The sequence below is a fragment of the Temnothorax americanus genome, unplaced genomic scaffold (genome assembly GCF_048541705.1).
Source record: "Temnothorax americanus isolate GAGA-0224 unplaced genomic scaffold, ASM4854170v1 Scaffold106, whole genome shotgun sequence".
NCBI lineage: Eukaryota > Metazoa > Arthropoda > Insecta > Hymenoptera > Formicidae > Temnothorax > Temnothorax americanus.
The window spans coordinates 76,438-98,526 of record NW_027509238.1 but is presented as its reverse complement, the minus strand read 5'-3'; the positions used below and the strand labels follow the sequence as shown (position 1 = coordinate 98,526).

At 40.3% G+C, this 22,089-nt stretch overlaps 3 protein-coding genes across 7 annotated transcripts; 1 reads left to right on the top strand and 2 right to left on the bottom strand.

Moving 5' to 3' along the window:
- Positions 1–201: 201 nt before the first annotated feature.
- Positions 202–6,490, bottom strand: LOC143904273 (CD82 antigen). Its single transcript, XM_077418813.1, has 4 exons — positions 5,972–6,490; positions 2,868–3,179; positions 2,465–2,743; positions 202–2,347 (listed from the first exon to the last, which is right to left on the bottom strand). The coding sequence occupies exons 1-4, from the start codon at positions 6,032–6,034 to the stop codon at positions 2,195–2,197; spliced, it is 807 nt and encodes a 268-aa protein (XP_077274939.1). The 5' UTR covers positions 6,035–6,490; the 3' UTR covers positions 202–2,194.
- Positions 5,513–18,018, top strand: Uex (metal transporter uex). Of its 4 annotated transcripts, none has more exons than XM_077418688.1 (14): positions 5,513–5,535; positions 11,156–11,444; positions 11,517–11,672; positions 11,803–11,958; positions 12,054–12,242; positions 12,333–12,506; positions 12,799–12,970; positions 13,223–13,414; positions 13,522–13,668; positions 13,771–13,911; positions 13,993–14,265; positions 14,346–14,581; positions 14,684–14,908; positions 15,032–18,018. In XM_077418688.1, the coding sequence occupies exons 1-14, from the start codon at positions 5,528–5,530 to the stop codon at positions 15,197–15,199; spliced, it is 2,526 nt and encodes an 841-aa protein (XP_077274814.1). In that variant the 5' UTR covers positions 5,513–5,527; the 3' UTR covers positions 15,200–18,018. The 4 variants fall into 4 exon arrangements, with proteins under 4 accessions (XP_077274814.1, XP_077274790.1, XP_077274804.1 ...); XM_077418664.1 differs by lacking the exon at positions 5,513–5,535 and adding an exon at positions 7,726–8,447; XM_077418678.1 differs by lacking the exon at positions 5,513–5,535 and adding an exon at positions 9,197–9,273.
- LOC143904243 (uncharacterized) lies at positions 17,429–20,413 on the bottom strand. Of its 2 annotated transcripts, none has more exons than XM_077418741.1 (2): positions 20,260–20,413; positions 17,429–20,163 (listed from the first exon to the last, which is right to left on the bottom strand). In XM_077418741.1, exon 2 carries the CDS (start codon positions 20,131–20,133, stop codon positions 18,535–18,537), a length of 1,599 nt encoding a protein of 532 aa, XP_077274867.1. In that variant the 5' UTR covers positions 20,134–20,163; positions 20,260–20,413; the 3' UTR covers positions 17,429–18,534. The 2 variants fall into 2 exon arrangements, with proteins under 2 accessions (XP_077274867.1, XP_077274861.1); XM_077418735.1 differs by having other exon boundaries at positions 20,249–20,401.
- Between the last annotated feature and the right edge of the window lie 1,676 nt (positions 20,414–22,089).

The following is a 22,089-nucleotide window of genomic DNA, read 5'->3' as shown; positions in this document are numbered from 1 at the left end:
TACTCTGCCATCTCATTAATCCTCAATCTTTTATATTTCACTCTCCCTCGTTGACCATCTCCAACGTGTTGTAGTCGAAAAGATTTTTCGAATGCGTTTCCATTCCGTTTTATTCACGTCATTCAGGAGAAAAGGCAGGAGAAAAGGCATTCAGGAGAAAAAGGGATGTAGCATAAGCTAGAAATAAATCAACAATGATAATAATTTTCTTATTGTATATTAATCGTGAACATCTAAAAATTGTACAAATGTAATCCACGTCAAAAAAATAAACTTGTAAAGTAATATCAGAATAGAACAGTCCGATCAAGAATACATGAGAATTATACAGATGGGTACATGTTTTTGTGCTAATGTACGAGCATTATAATGCAGAATCAAAGAAGTGTGTGTCTTGTTTTTTAGTCAACATACGTATTGCTGTTACACGCCGTTTTTGTATTTTTACATATACACGTAACAATTATTTTGCGTTACAACTTTTAATATAATATCGATGGCTTCGTTCGCTAATAACTTTATTTTTTTTTAACGGCGGAATATGCTGTGTCATGGTTTAATAATGAATTCTGTCAGAATTCTTCATCTGTTTATAGATATTTGCTTTGTTTGTTTGAATTTTCGCTCTCTTGCGATAATTGTCAAGATGTCTAAAAAAATTCTAAAAAGATTGATTCCCAACGCAAATTTGTATAAATTAAGCGACCATACATGCGAGTAAAATTTCCATAAGAATATTAATAACACAATATATCAATGTTTAGAAATATGGATATTTATATTACGCAATGTCTCTTGCATACAACCAACATCTTGTATTATATTAATAAGCCGAGTATTATATATAGCACATCAGATACGATATAAACATTTCGAAGACTTATCTGGAATTAGTGGCGTCATAAAAATATTGATATGGCTTTAATTAAACGTTACTTGCAAAAGCAATGTTCACGGTATAATAATTTGTTGCGATTAGTACAATTTATATAAAATCGAACATATTATTATTACGTATGTAAACTCTATAAGTAGTAGGTTTTTTTTTGTAAAATTGGTGGTAACAGTTATTACTATTCATAGAATCTATAGAAAATTATTATTAATATGTATATAAAAAATAATATATAAAATATATCATATATCGCGTGAGAGATAAAGCAAGTAGATAAGTCGATAAGTTAACATTAATCGTTTACAGACTAGACACTATGACGATCGCGCTGTAGTAAGTTAAAGTATTAGATTGATTGTATTGTATGTATTAGTAGGTGCACAATGTTCTTTCCCTATTTTGATTCGCGAGATTAACGCTAAGAAAACGTTAGTCGGTGTAAGACACGATAACTGATCACCATTCAATATCTCGAGATTCCTATACTCAGATCGTTAAACGCTACACTCCTAATTAAGATTAGTCATGTGAAAATATAGCTTCTAATCTTTTAGCAATAAGCCTAAAGTAAATAAAAATCAGCAACTTAACGTCATGCGAGATGTTAAACGCCCTCGTAAGATTATAAATATATCAGATGCAACACAAGATATACTTTTCGTCATAGAAATAATATTTCTAATACCTCATTATGCAATTTAAAATATAATAATTTTCACTTTATGTCAACGCAATGCGTTAGTTTGGTTACTACTTTGGCCCGAAGAAACCCTAGCTATGTAGGTACTTTGTGAAAGATGGTAAATGCTTATGTACATAAAAGTCTTTAAACTGGAAATATATATATTTATGTAGAAGAGCATTTTTGGCAGTAATCAGAAAGAGTGTCCATTAAATTCGCACCTAACTTCTTCTATATTCATAAAATCAAGATTCTTGTCCAGTACATTATATCGTCACGTAAGATATGCAGGTATAAATGACTAATATTACGCAAATGTAAAAAACTGTTAATGACAATAAAGATCGATAAAATTCGCACGGAGTCAGAGTGCATTTAAAATTATTTAGGAAGCATTTATAATCAGACTTCTTTCTACAGTCCTGCTGTCACTCTCAAAAATTTTGGAAGGTTTATATATATATATATCATATGTATCTTAAATAATTATATCTGCATCAATATAAGTCACACGTATGTCTGGTCAAATTAATACAAATATTCCACAGTTAAGAAACATCTGTGTGATTACCTTCTCTATTTAATAGATTCTTACACGATACGCGCGACGAGTCAACTTAGGCTTTGTATCTATCTGATGGTCCGCCTTTGCAACAACAAATTAAAGCGAGTATCAGACTAAGAATTTCTAGGGCTAAGACCAGTATCGCTGCACCCATAAAGTGGTAACTCTGGGTCTTCAGTGTAGTCACCAACTTTTCCATGCATCCCTGCAACAAAATTTTTGTCTTGGTACACTGTATGTTTGACGCAATAAGAATAAAGTATGCATAATATAAAATTGAATGACGAACAATTAATTAATATGGCAAAAAGAAGCATATTACCTCACTGTAAATCGCGGAGCTCACGGTTCCGGCAACCTTCATCAGGCGACCCTCGCTGCAGGCGGTGCTGGTCGCATCTTTGCAGCAAGATTTTGGTATTTTAAACACGTTGTTGGCGTTTGAAACGCCAAAAGATAACCGCAATTGAGATTGAGAGGATTCCTGACTCGCGTACTTGCTGCCGGCCCAATCCGCAGGTCCATTGGCTCCGCAGCATTCGAGAGTGGCCTGAATCGTATCCATGATCTGCGTGCGACATTGTATCTCGCCATATTCATCCTGCGAAAAATAATGGGATATGCTCATTTGCATAATATACAATTATTACTCGAACAACGAGAAGTCACTTCACGTGAGAATTGCTACTGAATTTAGAACATTTCATAATTAAAAGGGGAATTACCTTAACTGTGTTTATCACGGAAGATCGCACCAGTTCGTCCAGGCGGTCCCCATGGGCGTAAAGCCAGCCGGCGAAGGCGACTTGCGCGACCACGATGACGAGCATGATGCTGAAGAAAGTGGCCAGACAATATCGAGAGTGCTTGAAGGCACTGCACCAGCCTAGGACGGAGACGATGAGCATGAGGATTCCGGTGCAGAGCAAAATGTACAGGCCTGCCTCGTAGTTGTTCCCTTCCTCAGCAATCGATACTAAATACGTTTTGTCCGATAACATACATGCTACCAGAGTTATCACCGTCACCGAGATTATCTGTAAAAGACATACGAATAAATGACGTTTAGATCGAGCTGGTAAGGACGAGCGAGCGATTTTTTTAAAGCTCATTAAGATAAATAAAGTAAACGGGTCCAGGCAGATCGAGCACAAACAATCACGAACGAGCGTTTCCTTGTCGCATGCCTGGATTCTGAACGAGAAATGGAATACATTCGCGTTCGTTTGTGGTTCGTTCGTGCTCGTTCACGCTGAACGCGGCTTCGATCTTAATTAGCAAAGAAATGTGCTATTTCTTTTTAAATTATTTATTAATTTCTTTCTCCGTAAATTTCTCCCCCCAGTCGAGTAATGCTATTCCTAGTTTATTTTTCGAATCGTTCGAGGTGCAGGACAAGCGAGTCGGTCCACAAAAGATGTTTTCAAGCAAGTCCCGACATTGCGGGATGAGAGAGACTAACGAGCCACTTTACGAGCCGAACCGTACGGGGGCCTGGGCAAGGGAGGAGGACGGGACGTTTACAATGAAACGGTCTGTCCGCCAGATGTGGCAGCTTCCATTTAAGCGCGCGGATTATCACGGGGTTTCCTGCCACTAGTCTCTTCTCCAGCACCGAACGTGAGTTCACGGGTTAAAAGGTAGGAGGAAGAGGAGAAACGTCCTTGGCGTTCGAAGTACCAGCGCTCTATTCTCGAGCGGGTCTGCCGCAAGCTGGTCGATTAGCTTGTGTAAACGGACACGAGCGAAAAAAAAAATATTAATGTGCCAGAGTCAAATATTGGTAGAGGCGAGAGACTCCCGCGGATGGAGCTGGGAATTTCTGGGAGCCCGTGGGTCTTCGTCGGCAACGAATAGAGAGATAACGCGTCGGTCCCTTCCGCGTGAAGAACTGAGGACATATATATAAACGTAATATTAATATATAAGAAAATTCCGAGAAAAGACGCGAGAATTTTGACGGAAGAGAGAAAACGTCAAGGTTTCTCGAGCCACAAAATGTTTATTCGCACGTAAGCGTACCGCAAAGCAGAAAAAGAGAAACGTCTCGCGTGTCATCTCTCATTTGTCGCGCGGCGAGAATAGAAAATCTCGCTATAACGCGATAGAGTTGATGTAAGAGCGCGCGCAACAACTAAAAACGATCCGATGAATCAGAAGCGGATTCCATCCCGCTAGTATCAGAGCTAATACCGATCGCGCGGGATATCTAGCGCGAGATCTCGATGATCCCCGACCTTCTCTCCGAGCCGTCGTAAAATCGTCACGTGGATCCCAGTCCGGCAGGCAAGCCAGTGAGCAAAACGTCAGCAGTTCGACAGTGGATTCAAGCGGATTGATGGCATCGGCATTAAACTCGTCTTCCGCCAGCAGAACCTGCCGACGGAATTTGACTGCAGGCTGTCAGCAATCTGTCATTTAAAATTTTATTTAAATGTCAAAATTTTTAAAATGATATATATTAAAAAATAATATTTACTTCACAGAAATGACAAATTCTGCTCGTTTTCTAACGCTAGATCTACTGTCATATTTTGCAAATAAAATCAGTTTTCGACGGATTTAACCATCTGAAATAAAGCGCCGCGGATTTTCTACGTTAAGTCAGATACGACTCGATTATACAGTATCGTTTAATTAATTAATAATAATACCTTTATTATATGGACAGAAATAATAATAAATAATATCATCTTTATTCATTGACAGAAGTGGTAGATTCTGCTCGTTTTCTACGGTATATCTACCGTCATATCTCTATCTCGCAAGTAAAATCAGTTTTCGACGGATTTTGACGATCTGAAATTAAAGCGCCGCAGATTTTCCACGCTAAACGGGCAACGACGCGATCTTAACGCTGCCGTCGTAAACGCGACGGGACTTTGAAACCAGCTTACATAGCGATTACAGCAAATATATAGTCGGCGTAAAGTGCATAGTCGACTCTCGGAAGGCACTCCTTCGTTAATATACCGTTCCGAGTTCCGACCCCGCGGGGGATGCGAGGAGGGAATTGGGCCGTGCCGTAGCGTGGGCCGCGAAAGCTCGTAGGAAGAAACGGCGCACTCGCGCTCTAGCTACGACCGCGGGACTATATTTAAACGCACGTCTAAGATGGATATTTCGAAATCGTGGATTCCGAGGTCGATAAACGTCGCGCTTTGCAGCGAGAGTTGCTTAATCCGAGCTCGATATTTATTCAACTTGGTCGTCGCCTCTCGAGGGGTTCCTCTAATCGTTCCCGATGATTCGCTCGCGTTCCTCCGCGCCGGCCTGCATTTTCGGGTGTCATCGATATTTCCGTCGCACGTGGACGCAATCACCCCCATGCACGCGATTCGCATTCGATCGGGGGATCCTCGGGGCGATATAATTTTTCAGCGAGATGCGCGTGTAAGTATACAACGAATCTGATATGTTTATCACGAGGAAGAAGCTTCGGCGACGAGTCCAATCGCAGGCTTCTCGTGGTAGCGTTAACTCGACTTCGCGCCCTATAAAATTAATTAATCGAGTCGAAGCGTAGGCGGCCCGCCAAGGAGGCGTCGATAATAACGGCGGAGAGCCGCGCGGCAATAAACAAAAACAAGAACTCTTCGTAAAACTCCCATCCAAGTTTACGTGCGTTACGCGAGTCACAGGACAAATGTGAAACGTTCAGTTTGCAGGCCGGGGAGAAACTCACTGGCAAACCGCGGTCGATCCTAGAATTGAATCGAATTAGAATTAAGGCAAGAGTGAAATCGTTGCCGGACCGGGAACGATTGCGCGGAGGCGGAGGGGAAGCTTATCGATCTGAGGATGAAGAGACGCGCGGAAGTGGACTCACCAAAAACACGAGGCTCATGGCCGCCAGCGTGTACTTGGAGAAGTTGTAGCAGAACGTCCCCATTTTGTCCGGGTCACGAGGGAGCGACGGGGATGCGAGACTCTATAGCGATGATCCAGGCGGCGTCCCAACGCGAGACGTCGCGAAAAGACGCGCTGACGGACCGTAGGACGCGCGCGTCCCCCTTCTGCGGTTCTGCCGCGCGCTCCTGGATGCTCCAAGATGCGCTGAGATGGGCTCCTCTCTCTTCCAACGGAGGACTCCGACGGCGACGGCGACGGCGGGAAGCGGCGCGACGATTCGCTTGCGCGCGCGGAGAATCGCTCGACGCAATGCGACGGTCCAACACCGGGCTTTCCGCACTCGAATACACTTGTATACTGTTGAATACGCTTGAGCGAGGAGCGAAGCAGACGGCAAATCGTCGGCGTCGCGTCGTTGCCGTCAACCGTCGTCGGCGATACGGTACGGTGTACGGTGGTCCGGTCGGGGGATTGTTGGATGAAAGTAGCGCCACCTGTCGGTGAACACGGGAAACGCCTAGACAATCTGCGGCTGACAAATGCAAAACGACGCGGGTATTATCAATAGCCGATAAATTTTTATCGACGTCGGTATATTAGATGTCTCGTTTTTGCAAAATATAGATAAATCAAATTGGTCGAATTTGATCGAAGTTAATTATTTTAGAACTGCGGTGAAAATATAATTCAAAAAATCAATTAATTGGTCAATTAATTAATTTATAATAATGTCTTCTTCTGCTATTTTATTCAAACTGTAAGAACAACATTTCTGATACAATCTTATTATATTTAAAATCGTTTCAAGTTTATATATATATATCATAATTGTAATAAAACAGCCCTTGCACACACACACACACACACACACACACACACACACACACACACACACACACACACACACACACACACACACACACACACACACACACACACACACACACACACACACACATCAAGTGAACTTTTCTATATAATTAAAAAATTAAGATTGGACTATGAATACCGTTCTATCGGCCTGCATAGACTCCACCTCCACAGGTCTTCCACCAGTCGTTCACCGACCTGCGTCGACATCGCTTGACAATTCGTCATCTCGTTTAAAATGTTCCTTCTTGCATCTTTGACAAATTTCTAATTGGTCAAAGGAAATAGGTTTGTTCGTTTTAGCTGAACTTCTTGCACAGTTCATTTTTTCTCTTTTTCTTTCCAACGTAAAAAGAAAAAAAAAGCAAAAATGAACCGTGCAAGAAGTTCAGCTAAAACGAACAGGCCTAATGACGACTGCGCACCCTTGGTAATGGTGCTACACCTGTCTTTTTACATCACGGTTACAAGTTACAATTGTCTTCGCTATATTATAGCGTATTCGGGCGCTCGCACTAGTGCACACCGAGTGCGCACTAAGGCTTGTTTATAATCTATTCTTATATTTAAAGTCGCTTAAATACACATTTAAAGATTTTTTGGCTAATAAAATAATCTGTAATATCTATATATGGATAATGTACAAATCATTTTATAGATTAAGAAGTATTTAAGATGATTTGTAAATATAATAATTGATTAAGAACGAGCCTTAGTGCGCACTCAGTGTGCACTAATGCAAGCGCCCGAATTCGCTATAGTCAGGTGTGGGACTTTATAATCGTTACCCCACACGGGGGTATATTCCGCGCGCGATGCACAAATTCTGTGGAAACGAGCCTGCAGTCTTCGGCGAAATGTGAAACTGGCGTAAAATTGCGCGGCCCGCACTCCGCGCAGTCGAAGGGAGCGGGCGCGCGGCGCGTGCGCGCGCACTCGCGGCGGCGCATTATAAATACAACTATAGCCTTCGGCTCGAGCGAAGTGCCAAGTGCCAAGTGAAGTTGTCGGCGGAGTCACAGTGGTCGTATGATGGCGCGGTATGTCGGCCGTCCGCGATTTGCGCCGACGGCGATTGTTTTGCTGTTCGTTCCCGCGTACGTCGCCCAGCTAGCGAATGCCGGCTCGTCGACCGCGTCGATCGCGTCAACCGCGACGGTGACGGCGACGGCGACGACGGTCGACGGTGCCGTCGTCCGTCACGGCGACGTACCGCCGCGCGTGGTTCAGCTCGCGGTGAATTCCGTGGCGGTCGTCGCGTTATCGGCACTGCCGCTCGGCGTCAGCCCCGCCGACGGTCGCCGAATTCCCGACTTGGGGATCGAGTTCCTGGGCACCGGCCTCGATCGCGATCTCGCCCCGCGATGGTCGTCGTCGAGCCGCGATTGCCCGCCGGACGCGGGCAACGCTTTGGACGCCGTATGGACGTCGTCGGCGAGCGACCGCGCGATGTACCGATTCCGGATGATTCCGGATGCGAAGGTTACCGTCGTCTATTTCTGCCTGAGAAACGGCAGCGACGAAAACTGGATCAACCTCGGCGATCGCGTCTCCTTAAAATACCTCCATAAATTACGACCGGAGTGAGTAATCTTCGACAGTGTGTGTGTCTCTCGACTTTCTAAATATACCTAATATAACTCCGTGCCTTTTTCTTCTCCTTCTTTTTTCTTTTTCAGCTTCCTTATTATCTTCGTCTTTCTTATTTTTTTCTGCATTTTCTTCATTTTTATCTTCATCTTTTTTTTATCTTTTTTTTCTTCATTTCATCTTCATCTGTTCCTTATTCATTATCTTCTTTATATTCTTGTTTATATTCTTTTCTTCTTTATTTTTTTATATTTTTTTTTAATTATCTTCATTATCTTTGTGTCATCTTCATCTCTATTTTCTTTCTTCTTTATTTTTATCACTTTATATATATACTTTCTTCTTTAACTTCATTTTTATGTTTTCCTATCTTCTTTATCTCGTTTTGTCTTTCTTTTTGGCTTACTTTTTGCACTTTCTTCATCTTTCTTTTTTTCACTCTTTATTTTTTCCTCTCCTTTTCCTCGTACCGTGCGTAAATCTGTTACTCCATCGGCTTTTCCACTTGCGTATTTTCCGTGAATTTCTTCGATTCCATATCTTCTCTTGTCTTGCGAGCAGCAGAGCGATTCCCAAAATTTATTAGAATATATCAAATAATTATCCAAATTGATCACTGAGGGAATATGACTAAGTGCCTAAAAACAGATATGAAGTAATAGAAAGTATATAAGTACTTCGCGGTGGACATTAATTTTTCAGCAGTGATGTCGAAGGCCTTGAGAGACTCTTAATTGAGTTGATTATTTCAAGCTCGATGGATCGGATTGCGCATTTTCAGCAAAATTTACTAAAGCAAAGTTTACTGTTTATATCAAGGTAAAAATTATATATAAAACTGAATATATATAATTTATTTTTTTAAATATATATACATTTGTATATATTTATGTGTGTATATTTTACTTTGTAATGTCACATTACAGATTTCGCATGCAACATTCACATGTGTAACGTTTCTGTCGATTTAAATGTCATTGGACTCGCGTCCATTTGAAACAAACGTTGAAAATGTTGTTTGTTTGCTTCTAAAACGGCATCTTAGGTATACAGGGGAAGCCCTAGGATTTCTGCAAACAAGTAACTCGTCTCTCTTTACTCTGCCGTCTAATCACGAAAGTTATACATATATACGAAATGTATATATACGCCGGAATTATCTGCGTGCGTTCCCACGAACATTACGACGCTGATTTATGAGAAGGCGAATGACTGTACAGCATGTGGATCGTTTAGTTTTCAATAAATCACGCGTCTCGTCGCCCTCCTCCTCCGGCCTCCCTCAGCGGGACTGTTTACCTCGTCAATCGTCATCAACATCGCAGGAGGGAGTAAATCCGCGTCGGATTAGGTAATGGAAGACGATGTCGCACGACGATGAACGTTTAGGGCGTATGTACATATTATCGCTCGAGGCGTGAGGAATGCGCAACTTTAGACGCGCACATTTCGGCTCGCCAAGGAGGAATTCGTCGAACCCCGATGCGCGACGGCGATAAACCGCACCGCGCGCCATCCACGAACGCTAAACCATTGACCACACACCTCGTGCCGGCTACGATGGCTACGACCCAACAGTCTGCGATTCAATACTCAAACTTGGCCCACGTTTAATAATCAGTAAAAATAGAAATTGGTGTGCGACCCATATATCCCGCCGTCGTCGATAACCCGTCGCACATGCGACGTAACGTTTACGCGGCTACACGCGTAGAACGTGTCGTTTTTATTTCTACAGTTACGAAAAATCACGTCACGGATTCGTTCCTTCGAAAAGCGTTGCTTTATCGAGCCGAAAATATTCGACCTTTTACCTCGATTTACGGGAAAATCGCTTCAGAACCTTCTGTTAAAATGCACTCGAACGCTACTTTCATAATTTTTATAATAATCATTTTGGGGATGATTATCAGTAAGAGAATAATCGTATCGGAATAAAATATAATAAAAGTGTTTTCTTATTAATTTGCATTCGATGTTATACGAAACTAGTTCGTACGGGATATCGAAGAAGGTTAAATGACTTATGCGAGACAAGCAGGATGACGTAATTTTTTATGTTTATCGACCATCTGAAATATCATTATCTAAATATTTCAAGACGATAGCCTTATTTATGAAAGGGCTCTCGTTACTCTCCGCGATTCATTCTGCAGATTAACGAGTTATATTGGTATCACGGGAATGAGTCTCTTGATAACGCTTTATATGCCTCTCGACATTAGCATTTATCGACCACTATTTTTTCGTGGGATATACGCCTGCATTTAAAATATCGCGACTATAATAACGGCAATGCGCAATGACAGTATAATAATAATAGGGAGGTTTTTGCAATACCGTCTTTCTCAGATACGGTAAACGTATCTATATCTGAATTGTTTAGATACATTCACATTATCACTATTGTCAGTCTAAATTCTCATTATCAGTTGAAAGGCGAAACTACGTATGCATGAACATTATTCACCGTAACGCTATTTAGATAACGCCCAACATTATTTTTAAGAGAATAAGGTTCGCGATTACCGTAAAATCCCTAATGTGAATTTAGACGGTGAACGTATCTACATAATTCAGATATGTTTATCATATTGAAAGACGGTATTGCAAAAACTCCCTATTGATGGGAAATGAATTCCGTCATTATAAATTGTATATTAATTTATTAATATATAAATTGCGAATTTATCAATTCCAGAAAATATTTTCGCACGCGACGCGATGAAAATCCATTCGATGAAAATCCATTCGGTTTCAAAACTTTCCCGAACAATTACACGGACATACATATCGAAGGATTGCGGGTAGACATGGCTGATAAGGAGCCCCATCACGACGAGACGGGTGTTCCCCGGATTCTGGCTGGGAGTAAGGCAGTGATTCGACTATTTGGCACTGGTATCACGAAAGACACCTTGATCACCTTCACCGACGTGCCGGGGGAAAGAGGCGTTGTGTGCGACAAGATCAAGAGTAACGAATTTCCGGTGAGTATATCGTCGTGTTGCTCAACAAAAGAAAATATCTGAAAAATTAAATGCCCCCTTTCGACGTTCAAGGTGGAAAACGTAGAGGAAACTACAGCGATTGTTCATGTAGTACTTCCTCTGGGATCGTCGTTTTACGTATGCGCAAAACGGCCGTTGTACGAGAAAGAGAAATTTAAGAAGGATGACGTGCTGTTTAGGCATCAAGGCACTGCGCTGTACAACACTGTGAGCATATTTCTCTTCTCGCCTTCTCACCGTCACAATTTTATGCGAATAACTAAGACCTACAATAAAATAAGACTTAATATTTCGTCACGCAGAGTAAAAACAATTATTTATAGTTCGGGACTTTCAGATCAGCACATATGAGAAATTACTACCGCTCTGGCTCGCTATCTTGATTATTCTCGTTTGTCTCAGTTTATCCGCACTTTTCTCCGGTCTCAATCTCGGTTTAATGTCGATAGATAGGACCGAATTGAAAATACTCGTCAACACTGGTACAGAAAAAGTAAGCGAATCCATTTTTTCTCTTTCTTTTTATATCTTATCGGCGTTTTCATTTTTCCCTCCTTCCACTTACGTTACGTTACTTCCACGTTGTAGGAGAAAAGATATGCAAGAGCCATTCAGCCGGTAAGAAATCACGGAAATTACCTTTTGTGTTCGATTCTGTTTTCCAACGTTCTTGTCAATTCAATATTCACGATATTGCTGGACGATTTGACATCCGGGATTGTCGCTGTTATCTGCTCGACGTTAGCTATTGTCATTTTTGGCGAGATTTCACCACAGGTATGTTTTTCATATTACGCGAATGCTTCCTGCATAGTTTATTCGAGGTTCTGATCTCGAACTTGAAGATGCGATTTGTATATGTTGTAGGCTATGTGCAGCAGGCACGGATTATGCGTCGGTGCAAAGACCATCTATCTGACCAAAATTACAATGCTAATTACCTTTCCATTAAGTTACCCAATTAGCAAGCTTCTTGATGTCATTCTCGGTGAAGAGATCGGAAATGTGTATAGTCGAGAACGCTTGAAAGAGTTGGTTAAGGTAAGAAATTAAATGGCTGTGTAATAATTAAATTGAATTAGAATGTCTTGTGGTATTGTTATAAGGGGAAATAACTCTCGTAGTTGCACTGGTATTCGATACTTAACTACAATTAACGTTGTTCCTTTATGTGATTATTTACAATTACCCAAGTTTATTATCTAACTGATCTAACAAGCTGATAATACTTACAACTGCAAACGTCTTGCACGTGGAAAAATTTTATTAGAAATATTTTAAATGCATGAACCCATGAAATTGATATATTAATACTATACAGGAACCTTTCTAGGTAACGACCGAATACAACGATTTAGAGAAAGATGAAGTAAATATAATTTCAGGAGCGTTAGAACTGCGAAAGAAGACCGTATTGGATGTAATGACCAGAATCGAAGATGTATACATGTTGAATTATAACGCTATTCTAGACTTTGAAACTGTGTCCGAGATTATGAAATCAGGTACGATTAATGTTTCAAGAGAATCTTAATGACGTTTGCGCATTCCTCTGTATTAATCAACGCTAAATATTATCAGTTTAACAACACTTATCAAAGATAAATGTCAGATGAACACTTAGTTTATCAGGTCCTGATAATAATTCAACAATGGTTATCTAATAACTATTTAATTATAATTAGTGATTGTAGATTTTTCTGTCAACTTTATGTAAAACTCGCAGGATAAAATTGTGCGTTTTATTTTATTTTTAGGATTCTCGCGTGTACCAGTGTACGAAAATGTAAGAACGAACATAGTAACAATACTATATATCAAAGATCTCGCTTTCGTTGATCCTGATGATAACATGCCTCTCAAGACACTTTGCCAATTTTATCAAAATCCATGTCATTTTGTCTTTGAAGATGCTACATTGGACGTGATGTTTAAACAATTCAAGGAAGGTCTGTATAATAACTCTTTTTAAATTTCTTTTTCTCTCTCTCTCTCTTTTTTTTATTATAGATTTTATGAGTAACGAGTAACAACAATCACGCATGTATATTTTCAGGTCATAAAGGCCACATGGCTTTTGTACAGAGAGTTAACAACGAAGGCGAAGGCGATCCGTTTTACGAGGTGATTGGTTTGATAACGTTAGAGGATGTTATTGAAGAATTAATTCAGGCTGAGATTATTGACGAGACAGATGTGTTTAGTAGGTTTTGTTCTATCGTTTATTCGCGCTTCACCATGAAATTCTTTTAAATTTACACGTCCAATTCGTAAGTTGCTTAACACCGAATGTTAATTCTTGCAGCGGATAACAGAAGTAAACGTAAAAGACAGGTTCGTGCGAAAATGCCAACGGACTTTACTATATTCGCAGAGAAAAAAGAAAACCAACGAATTCACATCTCGCCACAATTGACGTTGGCGATGTTCCAGTACTTATCAACGAGTAAGGAGCAATATCGAACGGATTGCAAAACGTTTACAGATATATCTTGCAATGTTTGACTTGTAATTATATTATCTTCAGCTGTGGACACATTTAAACCCGATGTTATATCGGAGACGATCCTGCGACGTTTACTGAAGCAAGATATTATTTATCACATTAAAGTGAAATCGCGCGAGAAAGCCAAAACCGATCCGGCGGCGATAATTTATCAGCAAGGAAAAGCGGTCGATTACTTTGTGCTAATTTTAGAAGGTCGCGTCGAAGTAACGGTGGGCAAAGAGAACATGATGTTTGAAAGCGGTCCTTTCACGTATTTCGGATCACAAGCTCTTACCGCTAACATCGGAATTGGTAAGAGTGAGATACAATCTTGATAATATTTGCCCGTGTAAACAGAGCTTTGCTCGAACGATATGCTCTTTTGTTTCTAGCCGAGTCGCCTACAAACGCAAACCCGCAGACAGTTGGAAGCATTCAGTCTGTCAATTTGGATTCTATGCTGCGTCATACCTTTATACCAGACTATACGGTGCGTGCGGTGACCGAGGTTTTCTACGTAAAGGTCAAGAGATCCCTGTACCTCGCCGCGAAGCGCGCCACACTTTTGGAAAGAAGTCAAAAGGATCCGTTGCCTAGTCAGGAACAGTTCGACGATGAAGTGGAAAAGGTTGCAATCTACCGCATATATCATAAGCTGTTATGAATTATCGCGAAATTTTTCTCCAATCCTGTATTGAACAAAATGAGCGACGGTCTTGTCAATTTACAGTTGCTGCATTCTCTTGAGGAAGACGATCGTAGTGCACCTGAGTCTCCGATATTGCCCGCGGACAGATTGACGGGCAGTGAGAAGGCAAAGGACGCCGTTATTCATTCGCCCATACGCAGTGTAACGGCGCCGACGTCACCGCTTCCGGTCAGCGCCAGTCCGAACACGAATTCGAAGTTTATCTCGCCGCGAAACGATGGGAAAATCAGGAATTCATCGGCAAAGGTTTCTATATATAGCTCACTCTTAATGCATCTCATGACGAGATTTGACTAAACATGAGATTTATCTCTTTCTAACTTATGACGCATTGGAAATTTTATAACACATTGGATATATGTATTCAAGGTACAAATGAGTCCAGTGGAACTTCAAACTAAACGCGATTCGTTGAACGCGCTAGACGCGGACATTCTCTCTCGACAGTCCGAGGTGACACGAATGTCGCCCGCTACGAAGAAGGTGAACGGCGATGAGGAACGAGCAAATCTCTTGCCTAAACAGGATAACTCTTAACGCTTGCAGAACGGCCGACGGCACTCTGCATTGTCGGCGAAATCGGTTACGCTAAGAGCAACGAGCAACACAGAACAGAACATGCTGGCATGACACATTTTGCTACTGTGACATTAGGTACTTCACGAATTACTTAGATATTTATCGCGAGAGAGGCGTCTCATATTTTTAGCGATTGGCTTATAGGCTGTACCCGACCTCGGCTTTCGTGAGTCACTAAGTTTCGTAGGTATCAAAAGTCATCTTATATCGTTGGTTTGCATAAAGAAGAAAATAGTACGTAATTGATTGTTAATAGCATTTCATAGATGATAAAGTCAAGATGTACTAAGATTAAAGACTATCCGTTTAAAGCTTATCTAATTATGCACGAGAGAAAGAGTAAGAGAATTAAAACTTATTTAGTAACATGTTTTTTGTCTTGAAACGAAAAAAAGTCTTTCTTCCATTTTGCGAGTGCGTACATCAACGACTTTTCTACCTTTTTTTTTATTTATTTTTTTTTAAGATCTTTTTGTGAATTTCTAGGTTTTACAGAGTACATATCGTATGCAATGTTCTGTCACGATACCATGTTACGATTGTTTCAATGCGAGTAAAACGAACGACATTGCGGGTACAGTTTTTAGCTAATTGAGAAAAAAGTGATAGAAACAACGCTGCAATAATGCCTTGACATTATTTTGAATATATTTTGGTACGAAAGATTCGTTATAGAACAAAAATGAAACATATGAAGTCGGCCGGTCGATATCCATATACTATCACTACATATACATATATATTAGAAAACAGTACAAATGGAACGAAAAAAAGGTTTGAAGAAGGTTTAGTGTACGTTACTCAAAAGTCACTTTCCCGAAAATCAGAAATTTTAGTTACATCTTTATTTTTTTTCAGTTGTATGCGAATCTAAACGTATACGATAGTTTAAAATGGCCCAATTAGTAAGTAGCGGCGAGGAAATGACTTCGTACATAATTAATATAATTACTTGTACTTTTATTATGTGCCTTAAATTCTCTATATATTATCGTTGTGTGCTTAAACGATTTTTTTTGTTTTACTAGAGAGTATTCCTTTCCGCCTCTTTCTTTTAAGAAACTGAAGTTTTATCAACACATAAGTTACATTCTTGTCGTAACTGGCGCAGTCACGTACTTATCACTTCTTCTTGCATTCATTATTCTAATGAAACGATGTTAAGATAAGTGCAGGAGACACATATACTGTTTTTCTTACCGTTAAGATTAAGAAACAAAGCAAAAGTTTTTTTTTCTTTGCTTGATTTGCATTTCATCTTTCCTTAGCAACAATTTGATCGTTCCGATTAGCAAATCGGTAATATTGTAATTAAACTACGAAAATTGTATATGTATGATACAAATGTAAATAGGAAACAGGATTTAGTCCTCTCCTAGTAAGCTTTATCTATTAAGTACTTAATTTGTGAATTTGTGACGACTGATTGATTTATTATCTTGAAGTAATATTTTATTATATGAAAATGAAAGAGATTAAATGTTTGTTAAAGAAAAAGAATTGTTTACTCTAAGAATAGAATTTTTCTAGTATAGTATACTCTTTTTAGTACATTTGGAGTGTGTGAAATCTAAAATATATATAAAAAAGTTGTCTTTTATTATACAATTGTCTTTATATGTCATAATTTTAGGAATGAATGCCTATAGTTACATCGTGAAACTTCTTTTTTACTCCGTAATATTGTTAATACTTTTTCAGGAATCTAATTTCCATAAACTGTTGTTCTCTGTTTTATAAGACACATGAGGCGAATGTACAATATAATTTATACCGTTGTTAATCGAGTACTTAAAATATACATTGGACGCATCAATGCGATATACAACTACACTGTAATTATTAGGCATAAAGCGTTGAAAAGCGAGCCTTTCTATGTATCTACACGAGATGAATCTACATTAGCAGACCTGAAATACACAGCAGAAATAAAGTAAAATTTAAAAAGACGGAAGTCAACTTAAGCCACGTCTGCATGATCTGCACGTCTGCTAATCGCGGATTACCTCTATATTAAAATATTTTACAAAGCGCAACATCTGGTTTTGGATTCTGTAGAATGTATCGAGCTAGGAAATGGTTACCTGACATTGTTCTCCGTAGTTTGTTGATCGAAGTACTTACAAAAAAAGGAAATCAATGACAGAAGAACGGGGTAATATTTTGTACTGAGTCTAAACGGAAATATTATGTGTAGAGAAGAAATATATTACACCTGATAAAAGAAAAAAAAACATTATATTGCGGATAATAGATCTAGATACAATAAACTGTTATATAGATGAAGTTACAGCGTGGAAGATAAATATAAACGTGACATTTTTTACAGAGATGATTTACACAGTATATGTAATATAATGAATGTCGTGTTAATATATATGCTCCTCATTTCACATATGTATTTATTGAGACTTGTCATGTCTATCAATTTTAAGTAATGATTTTACAATCATTATTTAGTAAGTTTATACTTACTGCCATATGTTTAGTACGTTACGATCATTGGTCCCTCGCTTAGCATACTTGTATTCGTTTCCAAATAAAGCATGAAAATTATTGCCTCCAATTACTAGGAGACTAAAGATTAAGTACATTTACGTACGTAATATACTCCCAGAAGTATCAAAGCTGGCGAAAGTTATGAGGCGAAAGAACAATTCTTCGTAGACAAATGTAATTTCGATAATCGAGAATTTCAGTAACAAAGAGAGCCGATCTGACGTGTGACAGTTTTATATGAAAGAATATTTATCACAATAAATATGTTCTTCCTTATAGATTATATTATCATTATTAAGTGTCTATAAATTAGATATATATGTCGTAACTCATCATTTGCCTCAGTCTCTCTTCACGTCCATTTTCCGCGTTATTTTGTACAAGGATTACATTATAAAATTTCTCAATTTCCTGTACCTTCTATATTATAATTATGTGATTATATAAATATAGATACCGCATATACAAAATCTTCGTTTTTTTAGAAGACAATACGAAAGGACGTAGAAGTGTAGAATGCTTAGGCGTATTGTAAAAGATATACATGTATAAAACATGGAAGTGGTAAACGAAATAAAAAATCTTTATCACATGAGAATTAATACTATTATATCAAATTGATAGAATAATAAAATATAGCTTTAAAATTCTATTCTAATTACTGGGACTAGATTGCCAGTTCTTCAATATAGCAATAGAAAATGAGCAGAACTTATATATATCTGAACATTCATATTTTAAATTTACACATAAATATATAGAATTCATAAAGTTCTATCATTATATCTGCAAAATTATAATTCTGCGCGTACGTTTCTTTTTATTTCACATAATTTTGTCATACTCAATTCTCTTTTCTCAGAAATTAAGCGTTGCAGCAACGCTATTTTAGCATCTATAAAGGCAGTCTTGTCTTTCTTTGGCCCTCTTTTCTTCTTAAGATCCTGCGGCGGAGAGCTTATAAAATCTTGTATAAGGCACCATGGACGTTGTTCATTCATCAATGTGATCAAATCCATGTTCATGGACGAAGAACATGGTATCCGATTTTCATTGACGGGCATATTTATCGTGAGTGACGTCTCCGTGACTTTCTTTACGTAGAACGTGTTTTGATTTTTAGAAGTAAACCTAAACACCACGTAACAGTTTTTAGGCAACCTGTCCGGTATACTTAAACCGAGATAGCGATGCTGTGCAAGCCTGGACACTTCAATGGTAGGACTTATTTGCAATTTTTGCTTGGCAGCGTACAGATTTATTCTCTTCAACTTGTCTTGTTCATCCGTCAAACTCTCATACAGCCTATTCAGCTCCTTCACTTTGGCACAAATTTTCTCCATAATAATGTCCGTTCTTTCAAACATTCCACTATAAAGAGGTATATTATCACTGATTGGCAAGGAGTCCTCCGGCTCTTCGAGAGTGAGCTCCACTAATTCCTTCCCCTGCGACATAGCTAGAATTATATTTGGCTTGTAATGCTGCACGCATGTAAATGTCCTTTCCTCCACTCTAACGTCTTGAACCGCGTCGACGAAGAGCTCCTTTCTTAAGTAATACGTCCTGGACCGATCGCAGTACACCAGCCACACAATGTTCTCCATGCACAAACTGAAACTGGCGCATAGTGCCACTCTGTGCCTCACGTTTTCCCCAAGGTTTATTCTCTCGAATACCAGTTCATCGTCTTTAACGTGCACCAGAATTACCGCGTTCGCGTGTTTCGTGAGAAGCAGCAGCCCCGTCACCTTGTCTCGCCTCTTCACAGGCAGGATGTCCACAATAGCGACGTCACTGGTGTAAACCAGCTGCACGGCGTACCGCTTCTTGTCCCCCGGCGTATACTGCTTCCTTTCCCTCAGCGCGTACAGCTTCCTGTCGTGTGCGACGACGCACAGATTACCCCCCCAGCCAGCAGCGAAACAGCTGACGAGCTGTGGCTCAGTGCTCGTCGGGTTCAGAGGGAACGCGCACACCGTCTCGCTCGCGTTCGGCACGAGGGGGAATAGCAGCGTGGACGAATTGTCCCGCTTGTCGTCGAGGTGGACGCTGTTGCTCCAAGCGACGAGCACCTGGAAGAACTCACTGCCCATGTCCAGGGCGGTCTTGCTCAGGAGGGCGAACTTGCCGGACTGCGATACCTTGTAGGCGCCCTGCGGCGTGCATATCAGAAAGGCCCTGCTGTCGAAGAACTGTACCTTTTTCACCGGGGCCGGCGTCGCCAGGATCCGAGCGTCCCGCGTCGCCTCGGTCGATTCGTTATTCACGTAGGGGAAAATGACGAGCCTGGCGTCGTCGTCGTCCCAGCAGAAACACGTCTCCACGCCGTAAAAGTCGCACACGGCGAAGTGCCTCGGCACGATGTCCTCGTCGTCGAACACGATATACATCCTTCCGTACGGTCCCCACCCCTCACGCTTCTACAAAGAACGAAAGAACAGCAAGAGAAAGAATAAGTGTCAGAACAGGCGGGTGTAACTTCCTTTTAAATCGTGAGATTATAACCGGTAAAATACCGAGCCACTCGGGACATCCCCATGGACCCCATACTTCGCGAAGCGATTCCGCGCAGATAAAAATAAAAGTGTAAAAGACCCTTCTCTTCTCGTAGCTGCACTGGCTGCGTTTGGAAACGTCACCCGAGTACACGCGGATACTCCCTTCTCCTTCTAACTCGCTGAGATAGAAAGAGAAAGGAGTATACTCGTGTGCACTTGGGTGACGTTTCCGAACGCAGCCACTATGTGGCACCAGAGAGGACTTAATGCTGCGTTCCCACTATACGCGTCGCGCGTCGCGTCACGACGCCGCGTCAAGAGTTATCCAATCAAAACGTTTCATTTTACGACGTCATTTCCGACGCAAGATCTCGTCGGAAATGACGTCGTAAAATGAAACGTTTTGATTGGATAAAGGTGCCTTTTCATGCTGACGCTCGACGCTCATTTTCAGCGGCAAGAAGGTCGCATGACCACACGTGACGTCGGCGTCAATTGAAATTCATGAAAAGGAAAACAGCGTCAAAATTTCGGCGTCTTTGCGCTGCTTTGGCTTTGACGCTAAAGCTGAGAAAATCCAGCTTTCTTTGCTTGACGCTAGCGTCAGCGCGAAATCACGTGATTTCGCGATACGCTGAAACGAGCGTCCCATGAATTCGCACCTTTACTCATGACGCGGCGTCGTGACGCGACGCGCGACGCGTATAGTGGGAACGCAGCATAATATTTCTTAAAATTACGAAGCGCATACTTTCTTGCTGAATAATACTTATCTTTTTTAGATATTTATTAAAGATTTTCGATATATACACTACGTTTACGCGAGCGTTACTTCTGTATTAACTTACGATAATTTACCCGTTTACGCGGAGTAAATTATCGTAAGTTACTACAAAATCCCGTTTACGCGAAGAAAAATCATTCTATCTTCGTTGCACATCGAATATCAAACGAAGATAGAGCGATGCTTACAGCGCGTGAGCGCCCAAATCGAACGCAGCCTTTTTTATAATCATTCGGGCACTCACACACAGAGAGATCCTGATGATCATTCCGTTATAGTACCTACTTTAAGTTGTACAATGGAAAGTTACAACAAGCAAACTTTTTTATCTTTTCAATTAATAAATAAAATATAGTTATCGAGAAAATGTTTATTATATGATGATTAAATATTTATTAGAGTATAACTTAACAACGTAGAATATGTATGTGTGTAATTAAATCATACTTTTATATAAATATTTAAATTTACGACTGTAATTTGGCTTTTTAGAATCAAAAAGAATTACTTACCGATATTTCAAACGGCACTGACCGCGAATTGGTTTCACGGGTAGGTGTCAGGAATGGATAGGAGAAGGGTGAGAGACAATAAATTTTTATATTTGTGGAAAGGATAATTTATTCCACGTGAGATGCAGTGAGACGCCTACTCGGTCCGACGTCTGTGCAACACAGAACATAATATACTAATCTGTGCAACGACTAACTCTTCTTCATCATTCTCCGCCAATCCGGATGCTTCTCTTCCTGCGCAGAGCGCTACGGCGCATACCAGTAACTCAAGCGACCAATCATATACTTACAGCCTATTCAGGCACGGCGCGACATTAAAATCTTACAAAAATATCAAATAAAAGCAGTTTCCCACAAGTCCCAAGCTCCCCAAAGCTTGACAACCAATTTCAAATTTAATGTCTCCTCCGAAAGATAGCCCAGTTTTCTTCGCACGAGCCCCACTCGTGCGGAGGGTGCAGTTTGGAATATAAAAATTCCTGTAATCAGATGGACTCGAACCCGGTTCTTCCGGAATTACGAGTCTGGCGCTTTACCACACCACAAGAC

Bases quoted from the DNA above. Each gene is read 5' to 3' on its own strand.
- LOC143904243 (XM_077418741.1), bottom strand. From the start codon at position 20,133: ATGTATATCGTGTTCGACGACGAGGACATCGTGCCGAGGCACTTCGCC.
- LOC143904273 (XM_077418813.1), bottom strand. From the start codon at position 6,034: ATGGGGACGTTCTGCTACAACTTCTCCAAGTACACGCTGGCGGCCATG. The intron at 3,180-5,971 runs GTGAGTCCACTT...TGTCTTTTACAG, and splicing joins CCATGAGCCTCGTGTTTTTG to ATAATCTCGGTGACGGTGAT. The intron at 2,348-2,464 runs GTAATATGCTTC...ATTTTGTTGCAG, and splicing joins GCTCCGCGATTTACAGTGAG to GGATGCATGGAAAAGTTGGT.
- Uex (XM_077418664.1), top strand. From the start codon at position 7,894: ATGATGGCGCGGTATGTCGGCCGTCCGCGATTTGCGCCGACGGCGATT. The intron at 11,959-12,053 runs GTAAGCGAATCC...TCCACGTTGTAG, and splicing joins TCAACACTGGTACAGAAAAA to GAGAAAAGATATGCAAGAGC. The intron at 13,669-13,770 runs GTAGGTTTTGTT...TAATTCTTGCAG, and splicing joins TGACGAGACAGATGTGTTTA to CGGATAACAGAAGTAAACGT.